Raw genomic sequence first — 22,800 nt, forward strand, 5'->3', positions numbered from 1 at the left:
GGCGTAGGCTGGCAGCTATAGCTCCGATTAGACCCCTAGCCTGAGAACTTCCATATGCCGCGGGAGCGGCCCAAGAAATGGCAAAAAGACAAAAAAAAAAAAAAAAAAAAAAAAAAAAAGAATGGATCCTACAGGAGTTCCTGTCGTGGCTCAGTGGAAACGAATCCGACTAGTATCCATAAAGATGCGGGTTCAATCCCTGGCCTCGCTCAGCGGGTTAAGGATCTGGCATTGCCGTGAGCTGTTGTGTAGGTCGCAGACAAGGATCTTGGCATCGCTGTGGCTGCAGCATAGGGTGGCGGCTACAGCTCCGATTCGACTCCTAGCCTGGGAACTTCCCTGTGCCGTGGGTGTGGCCCTAAAGAAAAAAGAAAAAAAGGAGAAGAATGGATCTTACAGGAGTTCTCTCATGGCTCGATGGGTTGGGTATCCAGTGTTTGTCACTGCTCTGGCTCTGGGTCTGATCCCTTGCCCAGGAGCTTCTGCATGCCACAGGGAGTGGGGGGATGGGGGAAAAAAAGAATATTTTTTACAGTAGTTAAGATCTGCTGCCTCCTGCCATTTTCCCATTTTCTAAGGATGTATCTAGAAAGTCTGCTCTGCTTCAGTTATCTTCTTGCCCCCGAAGGAAGCACTTTCCTCTCACTACATTCTTTTGGAGTCTGTGAGATGGAGAAGTGAGATTCTCACTGGAGAGCCAGAGGGAGAGGTGCCATCTTTTTTTTTTTTTTTTTTTTTTTTTTTTTTTTTGAATGTTGATGTTTCTTTTCTTTCTTTCTTTCTTTTTTTTTTTTAAGGGCCACATTCAGGGCATATGGAAGTTCCCAGGCTATGGGTTGTGGTGTAGGCTGCCTCTGCAACCCATACCACAGCTCATGGCAGTGCCGAATCCTTAACCCACTGAGCGAGGCCAGGGATCGAACCCGAGTCCTCGTGGATGAGTGTTGCCATCTTAATCTCAGAAAAAGAGAAAAGAGATGGAAACTTTAAGGATGAAGATAAGGATTTGATCATGCTTTTTTGGCCAGGAGTGAGTTACTGGCATGTCACTGGCCACTCAGACTGTTCTTCCCTAGGTCTGGCTCTTCCAGAGCTGTTACACTTTGGGACTGCATGTCTGATGGCCCCGTTAAGAGGTCTCACCCTGACTGCGGAGGCTTGGAGGTCTTCCCATCTTAGTGTGGTCTGTTCATTTGTTCCCCAGTCTGAGGCAGCTCTTTTGGTCTCTATTTGCTGACCAGGAACACGGAGAAGTCATTGACTGTGTGCAGGAGCTGAGCCACTCTGTGAACAAGCTCTTCGGCCTGGCGTCTGCAGCCGTTGACAGATGCATCAAATTCACCAACGGCCTGGGGACCTGTGGCCTGCTGGCAGCCCTGAAGTCCCTCTTTGCCAAGTAAGCCTGGGGAGGTGGGGGCGGGGCTTGACCTCACTCAAGAGCGATGTTTTTTCCGGTTATAACACATGTCCTGGAGGTTCCCATTGTGGTTCAGCAGGTGAAGAATCCAACTAGTATCCAGGAGGATGGAGGTTGGATCCCTGGCCTTGCTCAGTGGGTGAAGGATACAGTGTGGCTGTGGCTGTGGTGTAGGCCGGCAGCTGCAGCTCCGATTCAGCCTCTCGCCCAGGAACTTCCATATGCTGTAGGTATGGCTCTAAAAAGGAGAGGCACTTGCACCTTGAGCCCAAGGGAGGTTTTTTTTTTTTTGTCTTTTTTTGCTATTTCTTGGGCCACACTTGTAGCATGTGGAGGTTCCCAGGCTAGGGGTCGAATCAGAGCTGTAGCCACCAGCCTACACCAGCCACAGCAATGTGGGATCCGAGCCTCGTCTGCCACCTACACCACAGCTCATGGCAACGCCGGATCCTTCACCCACGGAGCGAGGCCAGGGATCGAACCTACAACCTCATGGTTCCCAGTCGGATTCGTTAACCACTGCGCCACGACGGGAACTCCAAGGGAGCGTTCTTAAGAGTGTGAAGAATGTGCAGCATGTTTGTAACAGTGGCGCATTTGAAGCAAGTCGAATGTCCGTCCGTTTGGAAATGGCTAAATGAGATAACGGCATATTCATCGGAGGGGAGTCCTCTCCGTGGCAGTTAAGGTGTTAACTAGATCTGCATAGTGTAGATCCTGGATCGATCTCAAGACATACTGCTGAGTCAATAAAACGTTGCAGGATAATATGCAGAATCTCATACAGTGTCTGAAAAGGACATAGAAAAAAAATGGGTGTATTTTCTTTTTTTTTTTTTAAGTGATTTCTATCTTTTTCCATTTATCCCTGGTTTACCAAGTTGGGTATATTTTCTGTAGCAAGGTGTGGCAAACTTTTTCTGCCGAGGACCAGGTGCTACGTGTTGTAGACTCTGTGGGCCTTATGGTTGGTGGAGAGTTTGGCCAGGTACTGCCTTAGCAGCACGAGAGCCGCCAGAAACAACACAAATGTGCATGTTTATGGCTGGAGTCTAGTACAACTTTACTTTCAAAAAACCAGGAGTGCCAGTCTCTGTTGTGGGCCTTTTTTGGAGACTTGGAAATGTATTCCCACAGAAGAGGGGTCAGGAGCCGTGCCGAGGTCACAAGCCACATGAGTATTTGTGCAGGCGTTACTGGGACACAGCCATGCCCCTTCACTTCCCTGTGGCCTGTGCATCCTCACTGTGACCTTAGGGTTGCTTAGTTTGGACAGAGACCGTGTGACTCTCAAAGCCGGGGCCTTCGCTGAAGATGTTTCCGGAACCCTGATGTGGCAGGTCAGGCAACAGTCTCGAACACCGGTTGTCTTTGAGGAGTTGGGAGAGGAGTAAGGTGATGGTCCTAGGAGATTTAGGCTTATTTATTATTTTCTGATTTTTTATATTTATTTATTTATTTATTAGGCATGAAATAAATTTATTAAGACAGGACGCTTCTGAGAGATGCAAGCGGGCAGGCAAGGAGGCGCTGCCTCCCACGGATCTGGTGGCTGATTTTTTTTTTTTTTTTTTTTTTTGGTCTTTTTAGGGCTGTATCTGCAGCCCATGGAGGTTCCCAGCCTAGGGATTGAATTGGAGCTGTAGCTGCCAGCCCACACCACAGCCACAGCAATGCGGGATCTGAGCCGTGTCTCCGACCTACACCACAGGTCATGGCAACACCGGATCCATAACCCACTGAGCGAAGGCCAGGGATTGAACCTGTGTCCTCATGGATGCTAGTCAGATTCATAACTGCTAAGCCACGACGGAAACTCCAGGTGGCTGATTTTTTAAAAAGGAGCCTAAATTCACATATTTCTTGTGCAGTTAAAAATATGAAATTAAAAAAAAATGCGGAAACATGCTAAATGAAAGAAGCCAGTCACAAAAGACCACATGTTATGTGATTCCATTTATGTGAAGTGTCCAGAACAGGCAAATCTGTTGAGACAGAGCATAGACGAGAGGCTCCTGGGGCTGGGAGGAGGGAAGCATTGGGAGGAGATGGAGGATGCCTGCCAGAAGTCATGGGGTTTCTTTTTGGGATGAAGAAAATTATTTGAAAGTTGTTGGGTAGTGATGGTGGCGTAACTCTGTGACTACACTAAAAAGCTTTGAATTGTGTGGTGTGTGAATTACATTGCAACAAGGCTGGTGAAAGAAAGAAAGAAAGAAGGGGAAACCAAAATTAAGTTTACTTAGAAAAAAGAAAAAGAAATCAGCAGAAGGCTGGATTCTCTGACCTGTTTAATTAAGGTGGAGGGGCCCTGGGGGAGTTATATGCTTTAGTCTCTATTGTATAGACAGATGCATTCTTAGGCTCTCTAAAAGATCTTTTGCTAGGATAAAGTTGCCCTATGTCTCAAGAAATTCCTAGTGTTAAACCGAATGCTCCTTTGCTGCTGTAAGGTAAGGGAGCTCTTGTCATTCCAGAAATGCCGAGCATGCCCCCGTGAGCGCCAAGGGTCCTTGAACCTGGGGCTGTGGGTCACGGCCATGGGCAGCCTGCATCTTTGAGGGCAGCTCACAGGAAGACAGTGAGGGCTGCTGGAGGCACATGCATAGTTTGCAGGTGGGGGGCGGGGGGTGGCTAGATGAGCCCAGTCATGTTCCCACAGAAAGAGAAACAAAAGCAACACTTTTTTTTTTGCCATTTCTAGGGCTGCACCTGTGGCATATGGAGGTTCCCAGGCTAGGGGTCTCATCGGAGCTGTAGCCACCGGCCTATGCCAGAGCCACAGCAAGGCCAAGCTGCCCCACAGCTCACGGCAATGCCAGATCCTTACCCCACTGAGCAAGGCCAGGGATTGAACCTGCAACCTTATGGTTCCTAATCGGATTCGTTAACCACTGCGCCACGACGGGAACTCCAAAAGCAACACGTTTAATCAAGTAAAATTTCCCTTTTTCTCTCTCTGCCACCAATCAGGATTTTGTGGACTTAACTACATTTTTTGAGATCTAAAATTTTGTTATACAATAATGAAAGTAATGCTTTTAGAATCTTTGTATTTTTAGGGGAGTTCCTGTCATGGCTCAGCAGTTAACGAACCGACTAGTGTCCATAAGGACATGGATTTGATCCCTGGCCTCGCTCAGTGGGTTAAGGATCTGGCGTTGCCATGAGCTGTGGTGTGGGTCACAGACGAGGCCCATAGCTACAGCTCCAATTCAACCCCTAGCCTGGAAGCCTCCATATGCCACAGGTGCGGCCCTAAAAAACACCAAAATAATAAATGAATAAATAGAAATATATATTTTCTAAATTCAAAAAGGTACATGAAAGGGAAAGGCTTCCTCCCTTTGTGTCCATCCTTTAGTCCATCTCCTGAGGAGTCGCCAGTTTTAAACATTTTACTTTTAGTCTTCTCATTGTTCTCTCCAGACTTTAAAGATTTTTTTTTGGAGTTCCTGTCGTGACTCAGTGGTTAACGAATCCGACTAGGAATCATGAGGTTGTGGGTTCGATCCCTGGCCTTGCTCAGTGGGTTAAGGATCTGGCGTTGCCGTGAGCTGTGGTGTAGGTTGCAGATGCGGCTCGGATCCTGTGTTGCTGTGGCTCTGGCGTAGGCCGGTGGCTACAGCTCTAATTAGACCCCTAGCCTGGGAAACTGCGTATGCCGTGGGAGAGGCCCAAGAAATGGCAAAAAAAAAAAAAAAGTTTTTTTTTTTTTTTTTTGTATGGCTATTAAGCATTTAAACTGTGGCCAGTAAAAAGTGAAATGTGCTCTGTGTGTGTAAGCTATGTACTAAATCTCAGACTCAACACACACACAAAGTATAAAACAGCTCATTAATAATTTTTTATCCTCTTTTTAGGGCTGCACCCACGGCATATGGACGTTCCCTGGCTTAGGGGTTGAATCGGAGCTGCAGGTGCCAGCCTGCGCCACAGCTACAACGATGCCAGATCTGAGCCGTGTCCTAATTGTATCCCCAGAATTAGCACAGGGCTGGGCATGAAGGAGACATCCGGAAATCGGGAATACAGTGGACAAGATTGCCAAGGTCTGTCGCATCAGAGTGTGCAGTCCAAGGCAGCCTCAGCACTGTTGTCATGTTGGGCCAGTGACCTTTCTTTTTTCTTTTTTTCTTTTTCTTTTGGCTTTTGTCTTTTGAGAGCCACACCCATGACATATGGAGGTTCCCAGGCTAGGGATCAAATCAGAGCTGTACTCGCTGGCCTACACCACAGCCAGAGCAACTCGGGATCCAAGCCATGTCTGTGACCTACACCACAGCTCATGGCAATGCCGGACCCTTGTGAGGCCAGGGATCAAACCCGTGTCTTCATGGATACTAGTCAGGTTACCATGGGAACTCCTAAGTTCTTTTTTTTTTGTCGCTCATTAATGATTTTTATAGGAGTTCCCTTGTGGCACAGTGGGTTAAGGGTCCAGTGTGATGTACACAGACGTCATAGGTTTAAGGGAGCGTCTTGGCTTCCAGAGCACATGACTATCCCCCTCTGTCCTGCCTGCCTCACCCTTCCAAGGACATGCGCCTCTGTGTCCATGTTCAAGGACTGTACAGTTGGTCCCCTGTATCCAACCTTCCTCACTTGCAGGGTCAACCAACGTGGAGCTGTATATTTGGGGAAAAACAATTCCAGAAAGCGCCAAAAAAGCAAAACTAGAATTTGCCGCATGCTGACAGCTATTTTTATAATATTTGCATTACATTTACAACTATTTACCTAACTCTGTTACATGGTATTAGGTATTTTATTTTTTTTTTTGTTTTTTTGTTTTTTTTGTCTTTTTGCCATTTTCTTGGGCCGCTCTCGCAGCATATGGAGGTTCCCAGGCTAGGGGTCGAATTGGAGCTGTATGTAGCCACTGGCCTACGCCAGAGCCACAGCAACGCTGGATCCGAGCTGCGTCTGCAACCTACACCACAGCTCACGGCAACGCCGGATCGTTAACCCACTGAGCAAGGCCAGGGATCGAACCCACATCCTCATGGTTCCTAGTCGGGTTTGTTAACCACTGCGCCACGAAGGGAACTCCGGTATTAGGTATTTTAAATAATCTAGAGATCATTTAAAATATTTGTGATGAATATTCACATTAGTATATATAAAATAGAGAAAACAGCAAGGACCTACTGTATAGCACAGGGAGGCTGTAGTCAGCCTTTTGTAATAACCTATATAACAGAATCTGAAAAATAATATATATTCTTTTCTATATGATCTATATATATATAGATCATTTTGCTGTAACCTGAAACTAACCCAACATTATAAATCAACTGTACTTCAATAAAAATTTAAAATAAATGAAAAAAATAAAGTATTTGTGCTGGAACATGATGGAGGATATTGTGAGAAAAAGAATATACGTATGTATGTATGACTGGGTCACTTGAAGTAGAAGTAGATAGAACATTGTACATTGCTATAATGGAAAAAATAAAAATCTTAAAAAAAAAAAAGTACATGGGGGAGGAGTTCCCGCTGAGGTCCACTGGGTTAAGAATCCAACTGCAGTAGCTTGGGTCTGTGTGGAGGTGCAGGTTCAATCTTCGGCCTGGTGAAGTGGGTTAAAGGATCTGGCTTGGATTCAGTCTCTGGCCTGGGAACATCCATATGCCACAGGTACAGCCATGAAAAGAAAACAAAAAAAAGGAGTTCCCTTTGTGGCTCAGTGGTTAACGAACCCGACTAGGATCCATGAGGATGTGGGTTTGATCCCTGGCCTCGCTCAGTGGGTTAAGGATCCAGCATTGCTGTGGCTGTGGTGTAGGTGGCAGCTACAGCTCCCATTTGACCCCTAGCCTGGCAACTTCTGTTTGCTGTGGGTGTGGCCCTAAAAAAAAAAAAAAAGTATACGCAAATACTGTGCCATTTTATGTCAAAGACTTGAGCACCCATGGATTTTGGTATCTTGGGTGGGGAGGGAATCCTAAAATCAGTCCCTCACGGATACCAAGGGAGTCCTCTACATCCTTAAAAACAATACCACAGCACAAGAACTTTCATTTTATACTTTTTAGGGAACTGTTGTATATGTAAATTCATTTCATTTATTGTATTTTGTCATCACAACTCAAGTCAGCAGAGAAGACATCATCAAGCCCATTTTAAAGATGAGGAAACTGAGGCACAGAGATACCTGTGTATTGCCAAAGACTGCAGTACCAGTCTTTTGTTTGTTCAGGACCTATTTTTTTTTTTTTTTTTATCTTTTGTTCTTTTAGGGCCACACCTGTGGCATGTGGAAGTTCCCAGGCTAGGGGTCTAATCGGAGCGGTAGCTACCGGCCTACACCACAGCTACAGCAATGCCAGATCTGAGCCGGGTCTATGACCTACACCACAGCTCACGGCAACACCAGATCCTGAACCCACTGAGCAAGGCCAGGGATTGAACGCTCAACCTCATGGTTTCCTAGTCGGATTTGTTTCTGCTGCGCCACAATAGGAACTCCAGGACCTATTTCTGGATGTCTCCTTTATGCCCAGCCCTGTGATAATTCCTGAGGATACAATTACAAGCTACTGAAAGATTGTCTCTGTTCTCCCAGAGCTTCTAGTCTAGTGACAGCCGTCAACGTTAAACACATACATTAAGTGAACTGTAATTCTGCTTGTATTAGGTGCTGTGGAGGAAAGGGTGTGGTATAGGTGGGAGCAAACAGCACAGTCTGGGAGGGAGGGTTTTCAATTTTTTGTTTTTTTTTTTTGTCTTTTCGAGGGCCGAACCCTCGACATATGGAGGTTCCCAGGCTAGGGGTCTCATTGGAGCTGTAGCTGCCGGCCTACACCAGAGCCACAGCAATGCAGGATCTGAGCCACGTCTGCAACCTACACCACAGTTCACGGCAATGCCGGATCCTTACCCCACTGAGCAGGGCCAGGGATCGAACCCGCAACCTCATGGTTCCTAGTCGGAGGCGTTAACCCCTGCGCCATGAGGGGAGCTCCGGTTTTCAGTTTTGAATCCAGTTTCATGTTCCTGTGCCATTAAAGTCAGACTCTGCCTGCCATGGAGCTTGGCTGTTTAAACTCGGGGATTTGAATGCTGCAGAAATACCTTGCAAATCTGTGAACAGCCTTATGGTGACAGGCAGGCATTGTGTTTTAAAACGGTTCTTTGGCTCATCTTCCCAAAGAGATGCCTCCGTTAGGATGAGGGAGTAATTTACCAGCCTCATCTCTCACCTGGTTGGTCACAGAGTCTTGGTCTGAGTGGCTCTCCCCTTCGCCCTCATCCTGAGCATCTCTTAAAGCTGCTCTGCCAGGTGCAAGAGACAGTCTTGCCACCCAGAGAAGGCGTTTTTGTGGTCAGAGCTTCAGAGGCAGGCATTTTAGTGGGACCATGGTGCTTTAAAATGGTTCTTTGGGGAGTTCCCGTCGTGGCGCAGTGGTTAACGAATCCAACTAGGAACCATGAGGTTGCGGGTTCTGTCCCTGCCTTGCTCAGTGGGTTAACGATCCGGCGTTGCCGTGAGCTGTGGTGTAGGTTGCAGACGCAGCTCGGATCCAGCGTTGCAGTGGCTCTGGCGTAGGCCAGTGGCTGCAGCTCCGATTGGACCCCCTAGCCTGGGAACCTCCATATGCCGAGGGAGCGGCCCCAGAAATGGCAAAAAGACAAAAAAAAAAAAAAAAATGGTTCTTTGGATCATCTCCCAGAGAAACACCTCTATCAGGATGAAGGAGTAATTTACCAGCATCATTCACTGTGTGTCCCAAGCTGTATAATTCCAGGTGTCCTTAGGTCTGAGGAGTTTACGGTGACACTGCTGTCATGCTCTTCTTTCCCCATAGGTATGTGTCTGATTTCACTAGTACTCTCCACTCAATACGAAAGAAGTGCAAGCTGGATGATATTCCCACCAACTCCCTTTTTCAAGAAGATTGGACGGCTTTTCAGAACTCCATTAGGTAAACTGCAGGGAAAACATGCTGAATCTGGTATATAAACATGATAATGTGTTTGTAAGGGGCTCTCCCCCCCTTTTACTGCCTTATTTATCATCATCATCATCATTATTATTTTGCTTTTTAGGGCCATATCCACAGCATATGGAGGTCCCCAGGCTAGGGGTCACATCAGAGCTGTACCCTCCAGCCTACGCCAGAGCCACAGCAACACCGGATCCGAGCCATGTCTGTGACTACACTACAGTTCATGGCAATGCCAGATCCTTAACCCACTGAGCAGGGCCAGGGATCAAACCCACATCCTCCTAGATACTAGTTGGATTCATTGTTGCTGAGCCACAATGGGAACTCTCTTTTTTTTTAAGCAAATACTCTAGGCTCTGAGAACAAGCCAAAAACGAAAAACCAAACCAAACCAACACCAAAAACACCCCTCTTGCTCTTAACATGTTTTGAAAAGTTCTTTATGGACTCATCTCCTTTGGTGACTTACGTTTTTTATATTTAGTTTGAGATTTTTTTTTCTCCCCTTAGCCTACAGTTTTTTCAGACCTAAAATAGGTTAAAGCTTTTATTTTAGAAAGCGCACAACTGATTGGATCCTGTTTCTGGATCTAAGTGCCCACCTCACTGAAGTGTAAGGCAATACTGTTTGGCCTGCAAAGAGCCATGTAAGACTTCGTGCAAGGCCTGGAGGTGACCCTCCTAAGTGGTTGTTGACAGACAGATTCCAGAGTAGCCTGTGTGACCTGTGGGCCACCAGGTGGGCACCCTGTTACCCTAAGTCCCGAGGTCTGGCGGGAGTGTGATTGGCAAGTGGCCTGGGGAGTTTGACCCTTGCTAAGTCCAGCCAGAGAGTGCAGACTGCCAGCCTGTGGCTGGATCTGACATGTGGACAAGTTTTGATTGATCACAGCATTTTAAAAAGTTTTGGGAGTTCCCGTAGTGGTGCAGTGGTTAACGAATCCGACTAGGAACCGTGAGGTTTCAGGTTTGATCCCTGGCCTTGCTCCGTGGGTTAAGGATCTGGTGTTGCCATGAGCTGTGGTGTAGGTTGCAGACGTGGCTCCGATCCCGTGTTGCTGTGGCTCTGGTGTAGACCGGTGGCTACAGCTCCGATTAGATCCCTAGCCTGGGAACCTCCATATGCTGCGGGTACGGCCCTAGAAAAGGCAAAAAAAAAAAAAAAAAAAAAGTTTTGGATTGGATGCCAACGTGTAAAACCGGATTTAACATAATCCAGTGTTCTAACATCGTGCAAGAATCAGAAGCTCCGGAAACACGGGCCTGCATCGTCCCAAGGTCATGGCCCCCGCCCCAGGGCTGGTAGCCGAAGCCCTGGTTTGACCAGGTGCATGTTCTCTGTTGCGCTGTGGTTCATGGTACTCCCTCTCCCCTGTGGTCTAACCACTGTAGGATCCACCTGAGGTAAAAAGCAGTCTAGCTCTCTTTCCCTCTGAGAAGGCGGCCGTGGCAGCTTGTAGCATCATGGCCAAGATTAAGGCTCCAGACCTTCGAGGCAAGAAGGAGGAGGAGCTGCCGAAACAACTGGAGGACCCGAAGGTGGAGCTGTCCCAACTGCGCGTCGAGAAAGGGACAGACGAGGCGGCTTCCACACTCTCCCGGATCTGAGGTGTTCGCAGATCCATTGCCGGTGTTCTCACTGTCATTAACCAGACCCAGAAAAAGAACCTCAGGAAATTCTATAAGGGCCAGAAGTACAAGCCTCTGGATCTACGGCCCAAGAAAATATGTGCCCTGTGCCGCCGGCTCCACAAGCACGAAGGGAACCTGAAGACCAAGAAGCAGCGGTGGAAGGAGCAGGTGTAGCCACTCTGGAAGTTTGCCGTCAAGGCCTGAGCATCCAGGGAATGAACAATAAAAGAAACAAATGGGCCAAAAAAAAAAACAACAAAAACCAGTCTAGAATTTCTTTTCCTTACAGCCATTCTTCATAGACATGCATTCTGAAAACGCAAGCTGCTCTTCTCCCACTTAGGTTTCTTGCCTGACCCCTGGCAGACGTGGGGTGTACGGGGAGCCCACCAGTGTGGTGGTCCACACCCTAAGCAGATCCCAGACCCTCCTAGGGCTGTCTTAATCAGGATAAATTGGGGCCTCCCAGGACACTTTGGAATAACCCCTCCTGGGCTCTGATCTGGACTTTATTTTTTTGTCTTTTGTCTTTTTAGGGCCACACCCACGGCCTATGGAGGTTCCCAGGCTAGGGGGCGAATCAGAACTACAGCTGCCAGCCACAGCCACAGCCGTGTGGGATCCAAGCCGCGTCTGCAACCTACACCACGGCTCATGGCAACGCCAGATCCTTAACCCACTGAGCGAGGCCAGGGATCAAACCCGCATCCTCTTGGCTACTCATCAAATTCGTTAACTGCTGAGCCCCGGTGGGAACTCTAGGACTTTTATTTTTTTGTGATGAAATGTAGTGTTCCAGATGCTAATGTCCCTTATCAGCTGTGGTGGCCTGGTTCACCCGAGAATATTAAGCATAAGGCTATTCTGCCGTACCTGATATGAGTGGAGTATTTCGCTTTCTCATAAACCTTTCTGATAGATGGAATGCCTAGATATCCTGGTGATGCTCGGCACTTTTAGAGAAAGTTAAAAGTTAACTAGACCTAAGATGTTTTTAATCCTTGGATTTGTCCTGACATTACGGTTGGCTGTTGCAGGACTGAGTAGCTGGAGTTTGAGGCCTACCATGAAATTACTTGGAAATGAAAGGATACAGAAATGATGCTCATTCAGGCTTATCTCTGAGAAACAAAGTGATTCATCTTCATCCGCTTTTCATGGGATCAGAGAGAAACATAATTCTAATATCCCAACAGTTTCCTCCTCTGCCTGGCCAAGCAAGCATCTTATATCCTACAGGTGTTAAATAATGAATTTTGATTTTTAAATTTTATTTATTTTTATGGCCGCTCTGAGGCATGTGGAGCTTCCGGGCCAGGGATCAGATCCGAGCCACAGCTTCGAACCAAGAGGCAGCTGCAGCCACGCCGAATCCTTACCCGCTGTGCCGGGTCAGGGATCGAACCCGTGTCCCAGCGCTCCCAAGACGGCTGTTGCGCCACAGCGGGAGCTCCTGCTTTTTGAATTTTAGATACAAAGCATTCCCAACCCATTTTCTTTTTTTTTTTTTTAATTTTATTAATTAATTTATTTTTCCACTCTACAGCATGGGGACCACGTTACACATACATGTGTATATAATTTTTCCTCCCATTGTCGTGTTGCGACGTAAGTATCTAGACTCAGTTCTCAGTGCCGCACAGCAGGATCTCATTGTACATCCATCCCAAGAGCAATGGTTTGCATCCCCAACCCATTTTCTCAAGGACAGAGCCCCAAAGCAACCGCAGTACTTTTGGATGTGTGAAATTATTTGAGATCATATGATTCATGACCAAGACCCTTGATAGGAGGATATTAGAAGGGAGCTGCATTTCCCTTTTACAGGAGTTCCTAAGGTAGGTAGCATTTCAGGGAGGCCATCAAATGGTTAACCGCTTTCCCAGAACCCAGCACACCCCCAAAAGTGGGTGAATAGTTGGAATTTTTATGAATGAGATAATGTTTGTCCTGCAAATGTCGGCATTCCAGATACTTGAAGTGCTTTTTGTTTTGTTTAGGATAATAGCCACCTGTGGAGAGCTCTTGCGGCAGTGTGGGGACTTTGAGCAACAGCTAGCCAACAGGTAGGAGAGAGCTGTGGGCGGCTGGTGGGGCTCTGGGTGGGCGGGGAAGAACTTGATAGAGAACACAATACAGGGAGCTCAAGGACTCCCTGTACCTAGGATATGAGGTGTCCCTGTGGTCATCATTCAACATTTACTGAGCGCCTAAAAGGAACAAGACTCTGACCTACTTGGCACCTGTCACGCCGTCTTGGTTAGATACGGAAGCGAGGGAACAGGACATGTTTGTTGTCTCCAGGTGATGGGTGGGCTGGGTTCCCACTGCATGCTTGTAAGTCAGTTATTGGGGATAAGAATAAATTTCCCCATGGAAACTGTCTTACAAGCAGTGGTGAAATCCTGTGCACCATCCCTCAGAATCAGGATGAGCCCAGCCAGCCTACCTTCTGGGTTCCATGGCAGAATTCTGTGCTGCCAAAGGGAGCGTGTGCAAAGGAGGATTTCTGGGGTCGGGCCTAGGAAAGTGCCTTCTGCCCCTTTGTCCATTCTGGTACTGGCCAGGGCTTTTTTTTTTTTGTCTTTTTGTCTTTTCTAGGGCCGCACCTGCGGCATATGGAGGTTGCCAGGCTAGGGGTCTCATCGGAGCTGTAGCCGCCGGCCTACACCACAGCCACAGCAACTCCTGAATCCGAGCCACGTCTGTGACCTCCACCACAGTTCACGGCAACACCAGATCCTTAACCCACCGAGCGAGGCCAGGGATCGAACCCGCAACCTCATGGTTCCTAATTGGATTTGCTAACCACTGCGCCATGACGGGAACTCCATGGCCCCAGGGCTTTTTAAAAAAGTGTTTTTTTTTTTTTAATTATAGTTGGTTTACAGTGGTCTGTCAATTTCTGCTGTACAGCAAAGTGACCCAGTTACACATTAACATACGTTCTTTTTTTCCCCATTATCCTCCATCCTGTTCCATCACAAGTGAGTAGATACAGTTCCCTGTGCTGTACAGCAGGACCTCCTTGCTTACCGGCCAGGGCTTTTACGTGGCCCCAGCGTGAGCCCACGCAGACCAGTTTTCCCCTCCAAGGGCTCCAGCCTCCCACACGTCCTTCCTTCCTTCTTTCAGCTGAATCTCTCTCATGGCCCTGGTGCAGCTGATTTTCCTGTTCTGTAGGAGGTCGGGGAAGAAGTCTCTTCCTATGTTGGGGCGAGGGCCTCGCAGCAGTCCCCTCAGCTCTTTCTGAGATCATTCTTTGTTGTCCTAAAGGCATCTCTGCAGGAGGGAATTTCTGGCAGGGGTACAAAATGAAAAGCAGGCGGGGGCCCCCCCGGACCGGTGGGCCGTGGGCGGTCGGGCTGAGCTGCTGGGGACGGAGGTCAGCCAGGGCTCCAAGGTGGTCATTTCTTCTTCTCTCCACTCTCTGTCTTCTTTCATTTCTGCGCCTGCGGATTGCCTTCAAGTGCCAGGATTTTTCATGAGGGTTCTCACCGTGGGGGACATCCGGCAGCGATCGGAAGGGGCGGCCCCTGCTGTTGGCAACTCCCCAACAGCCCAGCACAGAGGTTCTGTGACTTCTTGGAAGGAATAAACCCCAGGAACCACAGGCATACAGCGGAGTATGTGTAAATAATATATATGATGAAGGAGACACCCCCTTCCGCCCTCCCCACGCCCCCACCCACTCACCCCCGTATCACACGCAACACACACACACACCCTCACACAGTCACGCATGCATGTGCATGATGAGTGGAGCCTGTGGTACGGGGGGAGTAGGTCTGGGTTCACAAAAGCCCCTAAAAAAAGGCGAACATTTGACATTTTACAAATTTAAAAGAAAGACCTGTAACATATTGTTTCCTTAATTATAGCAGTCATGACTCTGTGGGTCCAGCTTATGGCAAAAATTAAAAGAACTCAGGGAGTTCCCGTCATGGCTCAGTGGTTAATGAATCCGACTGGGAACCATGAGGTTGCGGGTTCGATCCCTGGCCTCGCTCAGTGGGTTAAGATCTGGCGTTGCCGTGAGCTGTAGTGTAGGTTGCAGACACGGCTCGGATCCTGCGTGGCTGTGGCTCTGGTGTAGCCTGGCGGCTACAGCTCCGATGAGACCCCTAGCCTGGGAACCTCCATATGCCGCGGGAGCGCCCCAAGAAATGGCAAAAGGACAAATAAATAAATAAAAGAATTCACAAGTACACTAAGTAACAATTGAAAATCCGCTCAGCCTTGAAATTCTTCAGAAGAAACATCCACAGCCCCCCACCCCCCATCACATGTATTGAGCCCAGATATTAAGGACTTTACATGGATTCACTCACTAAACCTCTCAGGGATTCAGAGAGATGGGTACTATTCTTACCTCTATTTTTGCACATGAAGAGACATTGAGACCTAGAATCTGGCACAGGTAGTAACTTTTCAGGTAAAAGAAATGATCTACGGAAATAGCCGTGGCTGGGGTGATACAGCGAAGAGGTAGTGATTTGAACTTGGACATCAGCTGAGTCATCCAGAGTGTATGGGTGTCATCCCCACACTGTCCTCAGACTGGGTTTGTTTTTATTTGTTTGTTTTTGTCTGTTTAGGGCCGTACCGTGGCACATGGAGGTTCCCAGGATAGGGGTTGAATCGGAGCTGTAGCTGCCCGCCACAGCCACAGCTACGCCAGATCTAAGCCGCGTCTGCAACCTACACCACAGCTCACGGCAACGCCAGGTCCTTAACCCACTGAGCCAGGCCAGGGATTGAACCCGTGTCCTCATGGATGCGAGTCAGATTCGTTTCTGCTGAGCCTCGACGGGAACTCCTCGTGTCAACCTTTTAATGAAGGTGGCTATTACATTCTAAAGGCTGAGGAAGGATCTGGTTAAGAGAATGCACGGGCACGTGATAGACAAAGGCTGAGCCTCTGTAACTGCATTTTACAGCCCAGAGAGGCCGAGAGCTGGGCCCTAGCTTTGGCGCGAGATGAGAACAGATTGGGTGTATCCACAGGAGCCTTTTAAAGAGGTGACATCATTCTGGAAGCACTGAGCCTGGGACGGGAAAGCCTAACAGTCACCATCTGTGTTCCTGTCCGGGAGCCCCATGCCTGTGGCTGCCGCCTATAAAGCTTATCTTATCTTCCTGTCAATTTCATCTGCACAACCTGGGCTGCAACTAAGGACCACTCCCCTCCAGGTCGCAGAGGCAATAGCTCAGAACACTCCAGATTACTTCAGCGACAAGAGTGGCATTGGCTACAGGGCTTTTTAAGATCACCTGCTTGCAGATAGGGATCATTTTGTGATTTATGGGCTGAGGAAAGTGTGGTCGAGCTGGATGTTATCTGAGGGACTGACCTCTCGTGCACGGGGCAAGCCGGGCGAGATCCAGGGAGCTGGCCTAGGTTCCTTGGTACTCGTGTGGTGCCCCCCACTTACTTTGAAACAATGGTATTTTCACTAGGACGAGGTCTTCATGGGGTAGTTCAGTGGGCCATTCCGATTCGGGGGATCCAGAATGAACGCACACATTTTCATGGCTGAGGAGGGGGCACCAGTTTTTCAAGGGAAGGAGATGCGTTGAGGAAGTTGCGGGCGCTGGCATGTCGGACCCTCCCTCCTCCCTGTGTTCTCACTGCTTCCTGGCACCGCAGGTCACAGCACGGGCACAGGCGGGCTCCCCGTTGATGTCTGAGCTTCTCGAGGGCAACTGCTGCCTTTAATCCTCTGATATCCCCCAGACCTAGCCTAGAGCCCGTTACAGCATCCATGAGATGTTTCTCCTTGAATGAGGACGTCAGAGGTTCATTTCAGCATATAACAGGAAATCAAATACTAGGAAAGACATATAACAAGAAATCAAATTCAAGTAATTAGATCATCTGATGGTGTCTGGATGATGAGGAGACCAGGGGAAAATGCCATTGGTTCTTTGGGGTTGGAGCTATATTTATTCCAGCATTTATTTTATTTTTTATTTTTTCATTATTATTGTTATTTTTTTGCTTTTTAGGGCCACACCATGTGGAGGTTCCCTGGCTAGGGGTCAAATCGGAGCTGCAGCTGCCAGCCTATACCACAGCCACAACAACGCCAGATCTGGGCCTCGTCTGCCACCTACACCACAGCTCACGGCAATGCCAGATCTTAACCTGCTGAGCGAGGCCAGAGATGGAACCCACATCTTCACGGATACTAGTCAAGTTCTTAATCAGCTGAGCTGCTGTGGGAACTCCTCTCCTGACCTTTTTTTTTTTTTTTTTCTCCTGACATTTTTTAACTGTAACCTTCAATACTCAAAACATTTCCAGCATAACGGTTCTTCTTCGACTTGGATGACAGACCGATGCCGCTTTTTCCCTGGCTGCCCGAGGCCGTCACGTTTGCAGGAACCCCGAGAAGGAGAGCTGACTTCCTGGCGGGCAGAGACGAAAGCTCAGCTCTCAACTTTCTGCTCACCAAACCCAGGGTTGCCTGTCATTTAGAGAATCATTACAGAGTGCCTGCCATGTACCAGGCACCGTACTTGGTGCTGGGAGTTCAGAGAGGAAGAACATTCCGAGTTCTAGCCTCTCCATCTAGTGGGAGAGAAACAGAATGACATGTGACAAATGCATGAGGGAGGGGAGAGGCTGGTGAGGTCAGAGGGCTGAGATCAGAGTGGGGGGGGTGGGGGGGGGAAGATTAGGCAGAGGACACGCCCTTGGGACAGGTCCTGGATGGAGTAGGAGGGGAGAGCATTTCGGATCAAAGGAGTATGCAAGCGAGATATGCGGGAGTAGGGAGCGTGGTATGGGGGTGGTTGGCATGGTAGCAGGAATGCTTGTAAGGTTATGGGGGGGGCTGAGGCCTCCAGCAATGGAGGGCCCGGGGTGCCACGCCCAGGCAGTTTTAGTTCTATCTTGAGGGGCACTGGAGCATCTTTGGGAAAAAGACAAAAATCAGATTTGCCACTTGGAAAGGTCATTCTGGTACCGGTCAGGAGAACAGGTGAGGAGGGGAAGGCTGCTGCGAGCCGGACAAGAAATAATCAAGAGCTGAAGGTCAAGAAGGGACAGGCCACGGATGCACAGATAAAAGACCCAGCAAAATTACCTGTAGGCATTAAGCCACAGGGACAACTGTAACTTGACCTTTAATGGCAGAGGCAGGTGGCTGCCTGTGTCAGCAGTGGTTCCTGAGGCAGGTCCTGTCTCCAGGGTGTGTTTGCAAGTACAGCTAGTCCTTGACAAACTCAGGGGGATTTGCTTTTGAAAAATTGAGTGCCGGAGTTCCCATCGTGGCGCAGTGGTTAACGAATCTGATTAGGAACCATGAGGTTGCAGGTTCGATCCCTGGTCTTGCTCAGTGGGTTAAGGATCCGGCGTTGCCGTGAGCTGTGGTGTAGGTCACAGACGCGGCTTGGATCCTGCGTTGCTGTGTCTCTGGTGTAGGCTGGTGGCTACAGCTCTGATTAGACCCCTAGCTTGGGAACCTCCACATGCCGCAGGAGCGGCCCTAGAAAAGGCAAAAAGACAAAAAACAGAAAAACAGTGAGTGCCAAAAAGCTGCCATGTTCAGAGAGATGTTTTTTTTCATGAGAAATGATGGTCAAGGACGGACTTGGGGATGTCCTGCAGCACCTAGTGTCCTGGCTGCATCGGCTCATGCCATCCCGTCCTCCTTTAAATGTGTGGGCCGCGTGGTGACCTTGGGCTGAGGAGAATCAGGGTTCCCAGCATCTGTCGGGGGAGGAGGTCCTCCTTGTCGGAGACAGAGATTCTCCCAGCAGCTCTAGTGGTTGATCATCCCATAGAACCTCCTCGGGGCATTTTTTTTTTTCATTCCCAGGAAAGCACCAGCGTCTCTCAGTGGGTCTCTGTAAACCGCAGAAGTAATTCTTACTTTGTGCACAGACACCATGCGAGCCCCGAGTGTGCAAGAGTGCGAGTCCCGTGGGTAGAAGTGAGCAGCCGTACTGCTGTCGTGTCCAGCGCCTCTGGGACCGTGGTCCTCATGGTGCACGTGGCTTTGACTTTTCCCAATAGTGATGCTTATCTAGCGGGGAGTCTGGTTCAGTCTCTTAGTCTGTCTACCCTAAAGCTGTCCTTGACCTTGAGCTTTGGGCCCCTTGTGGTGGATTGACAGCTGGCCTCTAGGCTGTGCGTCATATTAGGAAGACAGCGTACGCAGTTAGAGAGAGTATTAAATGGGAAATCAAAAATACTTGGTGTGGGGAGTTCCTGTCGTGGTGCAGTGGTTAACGAATCCGACTAGGAACGATGAGGTTGCAGGTTCAATCCCTGGCCTTGCTCGGCGGGTGAAGGATCCGGCGTTAGTGTGAGCTGTGGTGTGGGTTGCAGACACAGCTCGGATCCCGTGTTGCTGTGTCTCTGGTGTAGACCAGCAGCTACAGCTCCGATCGGCCGCCTAGCCTGGGAACCTCCATATGCCGCAGGAGCGGCCCTAGAGAGGGCAAAAAGACAAAAAACAAAAAACAAAACAAAAAAAACCCCCCAAAAACCTGATGTGCATTGGGCACCTGAGGTCCAGCTCCCTCCGAAAGGCTGAAGGACCTCTCTGTTTCCTTATAAAAGGGACCCTAAATCCATCTGCCTCATGAGGATATCCTGGGATTGAGGAAGGAGCCGCATAAATGCTCTGAGAAGAAAGAGTTCCATACAGATAGCTCGGGGGCCTAATGTCATCACTTTCATTACAGGATTTTGTCCACGGCTGGGAAGTATCTCTCGGATTCCTACAGCCCTCGGAGCCTGACGGGTTTTCAGGATAGCATCTTGACAGACAAGAAGAGCTCTGCCAAGAACCCATGGCAAGAATATAATTATCTCCAGAAGGATAGCCCTGCTGAATATGGCAGTTTAATGGAAATACTTTATACCCTCAAGGTAGGAGACCGGCGGGATGGCATTCTTGCAAATGAAAACTCGTCCCTTCTCACTCTTTCCCCGCCCCAGGCTTTCTGCCCCCGTGGGAGTGTGGGCCCCAGGCTGTGCCGCCTCGTCTTCTCTTAGTGTTTTAAGAAGCTACTCAGCTGAACGGGGGTGGAACCAGCTGAAACTCAGCTGTAGGTGTTGAATAAACGGAGCTTCACTACCCACAAAAGGTGGGTTTGGAGGATGTGGCTTAAGACGTGCGGCCAAATGGGCTTGCTATTGCTCCCCTCAGGGTTAAATGTGTCAGCAGGGCAGGCGGAGCTGGACCTCCCCAGTCCCCCAGGCAGCAGGGACAGTCCCCCTTGCTGAGTGGCAGAGAGGAGACCAGAATGCGTACTGCCTGCTGGTGGGCAGCAGCTGGGAAGGTGGACCCCAACCCAGCAGCCAGGGGAGGAGGGAGGGTGGGGAGAAGCCAGAGCATCTCTGATGCGGGTTCCTCCACGCGGCCACCCAGGAACATGGGAATAAGTCCTCCCTTGGGCTGTTCCTCTGGTGCAGACTCTTAGTTTGTCTCCCATAAAACTGCCCTTGACTTTGAGCTTTGGGGCCCCTGGGGTCCGGGAAAGGACAATCGCCCAACCAGTGGAATGAGCCACATGCACCCTGGGAATGGCCTCAGGCTTCTTAGAGGGCCACGGCATCCTTTCCAGAACCCTCCCCCCTCCGCAATCTGATTTGAACCTCACTCTCTTGGTGATAAGCGGAAGAGACACCGCTGTTCCTATAGCACCGAATTCAATCTGAAATCATCCTGCTGGGCCTCTGGATCCGGAGGTGACCATGGAGTGTGCCTCTGCCTTGCTCTCCCAGGGTCTCCCCGCCGTCCCTCTGCACCTTGACCCACCAACTGGCTGCGTTTGAGCTTGACAAACACTTCTTGAAGCCATTCTGCAAGTTCATTCATCCATGCTTCTTGATTAGGTTAAAGCAACTCTGTTTATCTTTATTGCTGATCTGATTTATGTCTGTTTGTTGTAATCAGTTCATTTATAATAGCCAAACTGAGCTTACATTTTCCGTCTCTGTGTTTTCTCAGGCTGTTGGGAGTTCCCTGGAGCTCATGCAAGTTGTGTATATTCCAGTGCATAGCCGAGTATAATCGACCTGACCTCACTGGGAATCAGGGCTCTGTCCAACCCTCTTTTGTCTATACATGACACTTCGGGTCATTTTTTCCTTCTTCCTCTATCCCTGAGGGACAGGCTCAGGTTAACTTTTCCTAAACTGCCAACCCACGAGCTCATGTTGGTTTATCTTTTTTTTTTTTTTTTTTTTTTTTTTTTTTTTTGTATTTTCTAGGCCCACACCTGTGGCATATAGAGGTTCCCAGGCTAGGGGGCCAATCGGAGCTGTAGCTGCAGGTCTACGCCAGAGCCACAGCAACACGGGATCTGAGCTGCGTCTGCACCCTACACTACAGCTCACAGCAACGCCGGATCCTTAACCCACTGAGCAAGGCCAGGGATCGAACCCACAACCTCATCGTTCCTAGTTGGATTCATTAACCACTGAGCTGCGACGGGAACTCCGAGCTCATGTTGGCTTAAATGCTTCAGAATCCCCTGGGAAAGTGAACTGGAAACATAGTTTTCTGGGCTCCAGAACCCCACTGGATTCACATTGAGCAGTTCTGTGGTGGAGCTAGGCGTCTGGGACTCCATGTGTTCCCTGGGGGTTCCTGGGGCACAGCCAGGTTGGGAAACCATTATTGCAGAGAACCCTCTTACTGTTTTCCTCTCAGTGGTTTTTCAAAATGTTTAGCTAGAAGTTCCCGTTGTGGCTCAACGGTTAACGAACCCGACCGGTATCCATGAGGACTCGGGTTCGATCCCTGACCTTGCTCAGTGGGGTTCAGGACTCTGGAGTTGCCGTGAGCTGTGGTGTAGGTCACAGATGCAGCTCAGATCTGGCATGGCTGTGGCTGTGGTGTAGGCCGGCAGCTCCAGCTCCGATTTGACCCCTAGCCTGGGAACTTCCATGCTGCGGGTTTGGCTCTAAAAAGACACACACAAATGTTTAGCTCATACCTTGGTTGGATTCAGGGCCTGACAACCCTCCTTCTGCGTTTTCTTGTCTTAGGAAAAAGGGTCGAGTAACCACAACCTGCTGTCGGCATCTCGAGCAGCCCTGACTCGGCTTAACCAGCAGGCCCATCAGCTGGCTTTCGATTCCGTCTTCCTGCGCATCAAACAGCAGCTGCTCCTCATTTCCAAGATGGACGTGAGTTTCCTACTAATGGGACAGCCTGCCTCTCCCTACCCCCGCCCCCCCCGGGCCCAGTACCCCCTCCCTGAGCTGCAGCAGGTGCCCTCTCACACTCTCCCAGAAGTCCCGCTTCTGTATGGACTCCCTGTTCTCTTGCTAGTCTTTTCCAGGGCCGCACCCTCGGCTAATGGAGGTTCCCAGGCTAAGGGTACAATCGGAGCTACAGCTGCCAGCCTGCGCCACAACCACAGCCACGCCAGATCCGAGCCGCTTCTGCTACCTACACCACAGCTCATGGCAACGCCGGATCCTTAACCCACTGAGCAAGGTCAGGGATTGAACCCTCAACCTCGTGGTTCCTAGTTGGATTCGTTAACCACTGAGCCACAACGGGAACTCCAAGAATGTCTTATCTTAATTGTAGTTCCTGTGATGCTGTGTTTTAGACTCCTTCCTGGGATTATTAATTGCTTAATTAACTTTTTTTTTCCTTTTGTCTTTTTAGAGCTGCACCTATGGCACATGGAAGCTCTCACGTTGGGGTTCGAATCGGAGCTACAGCTGCCAGCCTGCACCACAGCCACAGCCACGTGGGATCTGAGCTGCATCTGGGACCTACCCCATAGCTCACAGCAACACCGGTTCCTTAACCCACTGAT

The 22,800-nt window shown here is 49.2% G+C and overlaps 1 protein-coding gene and 1 pseudogene across 2 annotated transcripts in view; both read left to right on the plus strand.

Annotated features, from left to right (window-relative positions):
* Nucleotides 1-22,800, plus strand: part of COG7 (component of oligomeric golgi complex 7) — an 86,166-nt gene that overhangs the window by 33,587 nt on the left and 29,779 nt on the right. For both annotated transcript variants that reach the window (XM_021086473.1, XM_021086472.1), the window contains exons 9-13: nt 1,242-1,396; nt 9,232-9,348; nt 13,005-13,070; nt 19,702-19,888; nt 22,016-22,156. In XM_021086473.1, the coding sequence (XP_020942132.1) occupies nt 1,242-1,396; nt 9,232-9,348; nt 13,005-13,070; nt 19,702-19,888; nt 22,016-22,156 (666 nt within the window). The remainder of the gene's footprint in view (nt 1-1,241; nt 1,397-9,231; nt 9,349-13,004; nt 13,071-19,701; nt 19,889-22,015; nt 22,157-22,800) is intronic.
* LOC100627159 lies at nt 10,497-11,616 on the plus strand (annotated as a pseudogene).

This window comes from Sus scrofa, chromosome 3 (genome assembly GCF_000003025.6).
Source record: "Sus scrofa isolate TJ Tabasco breed Duroc chromosome 3, Sscrofa11.1, whole genome shotgun sequence".
Lineage (NCBI taxonomy): Eukaryota > Metazoa > Chordata > Mammalia > Artiodactyla > Suidae > Sus > Sus scrofa.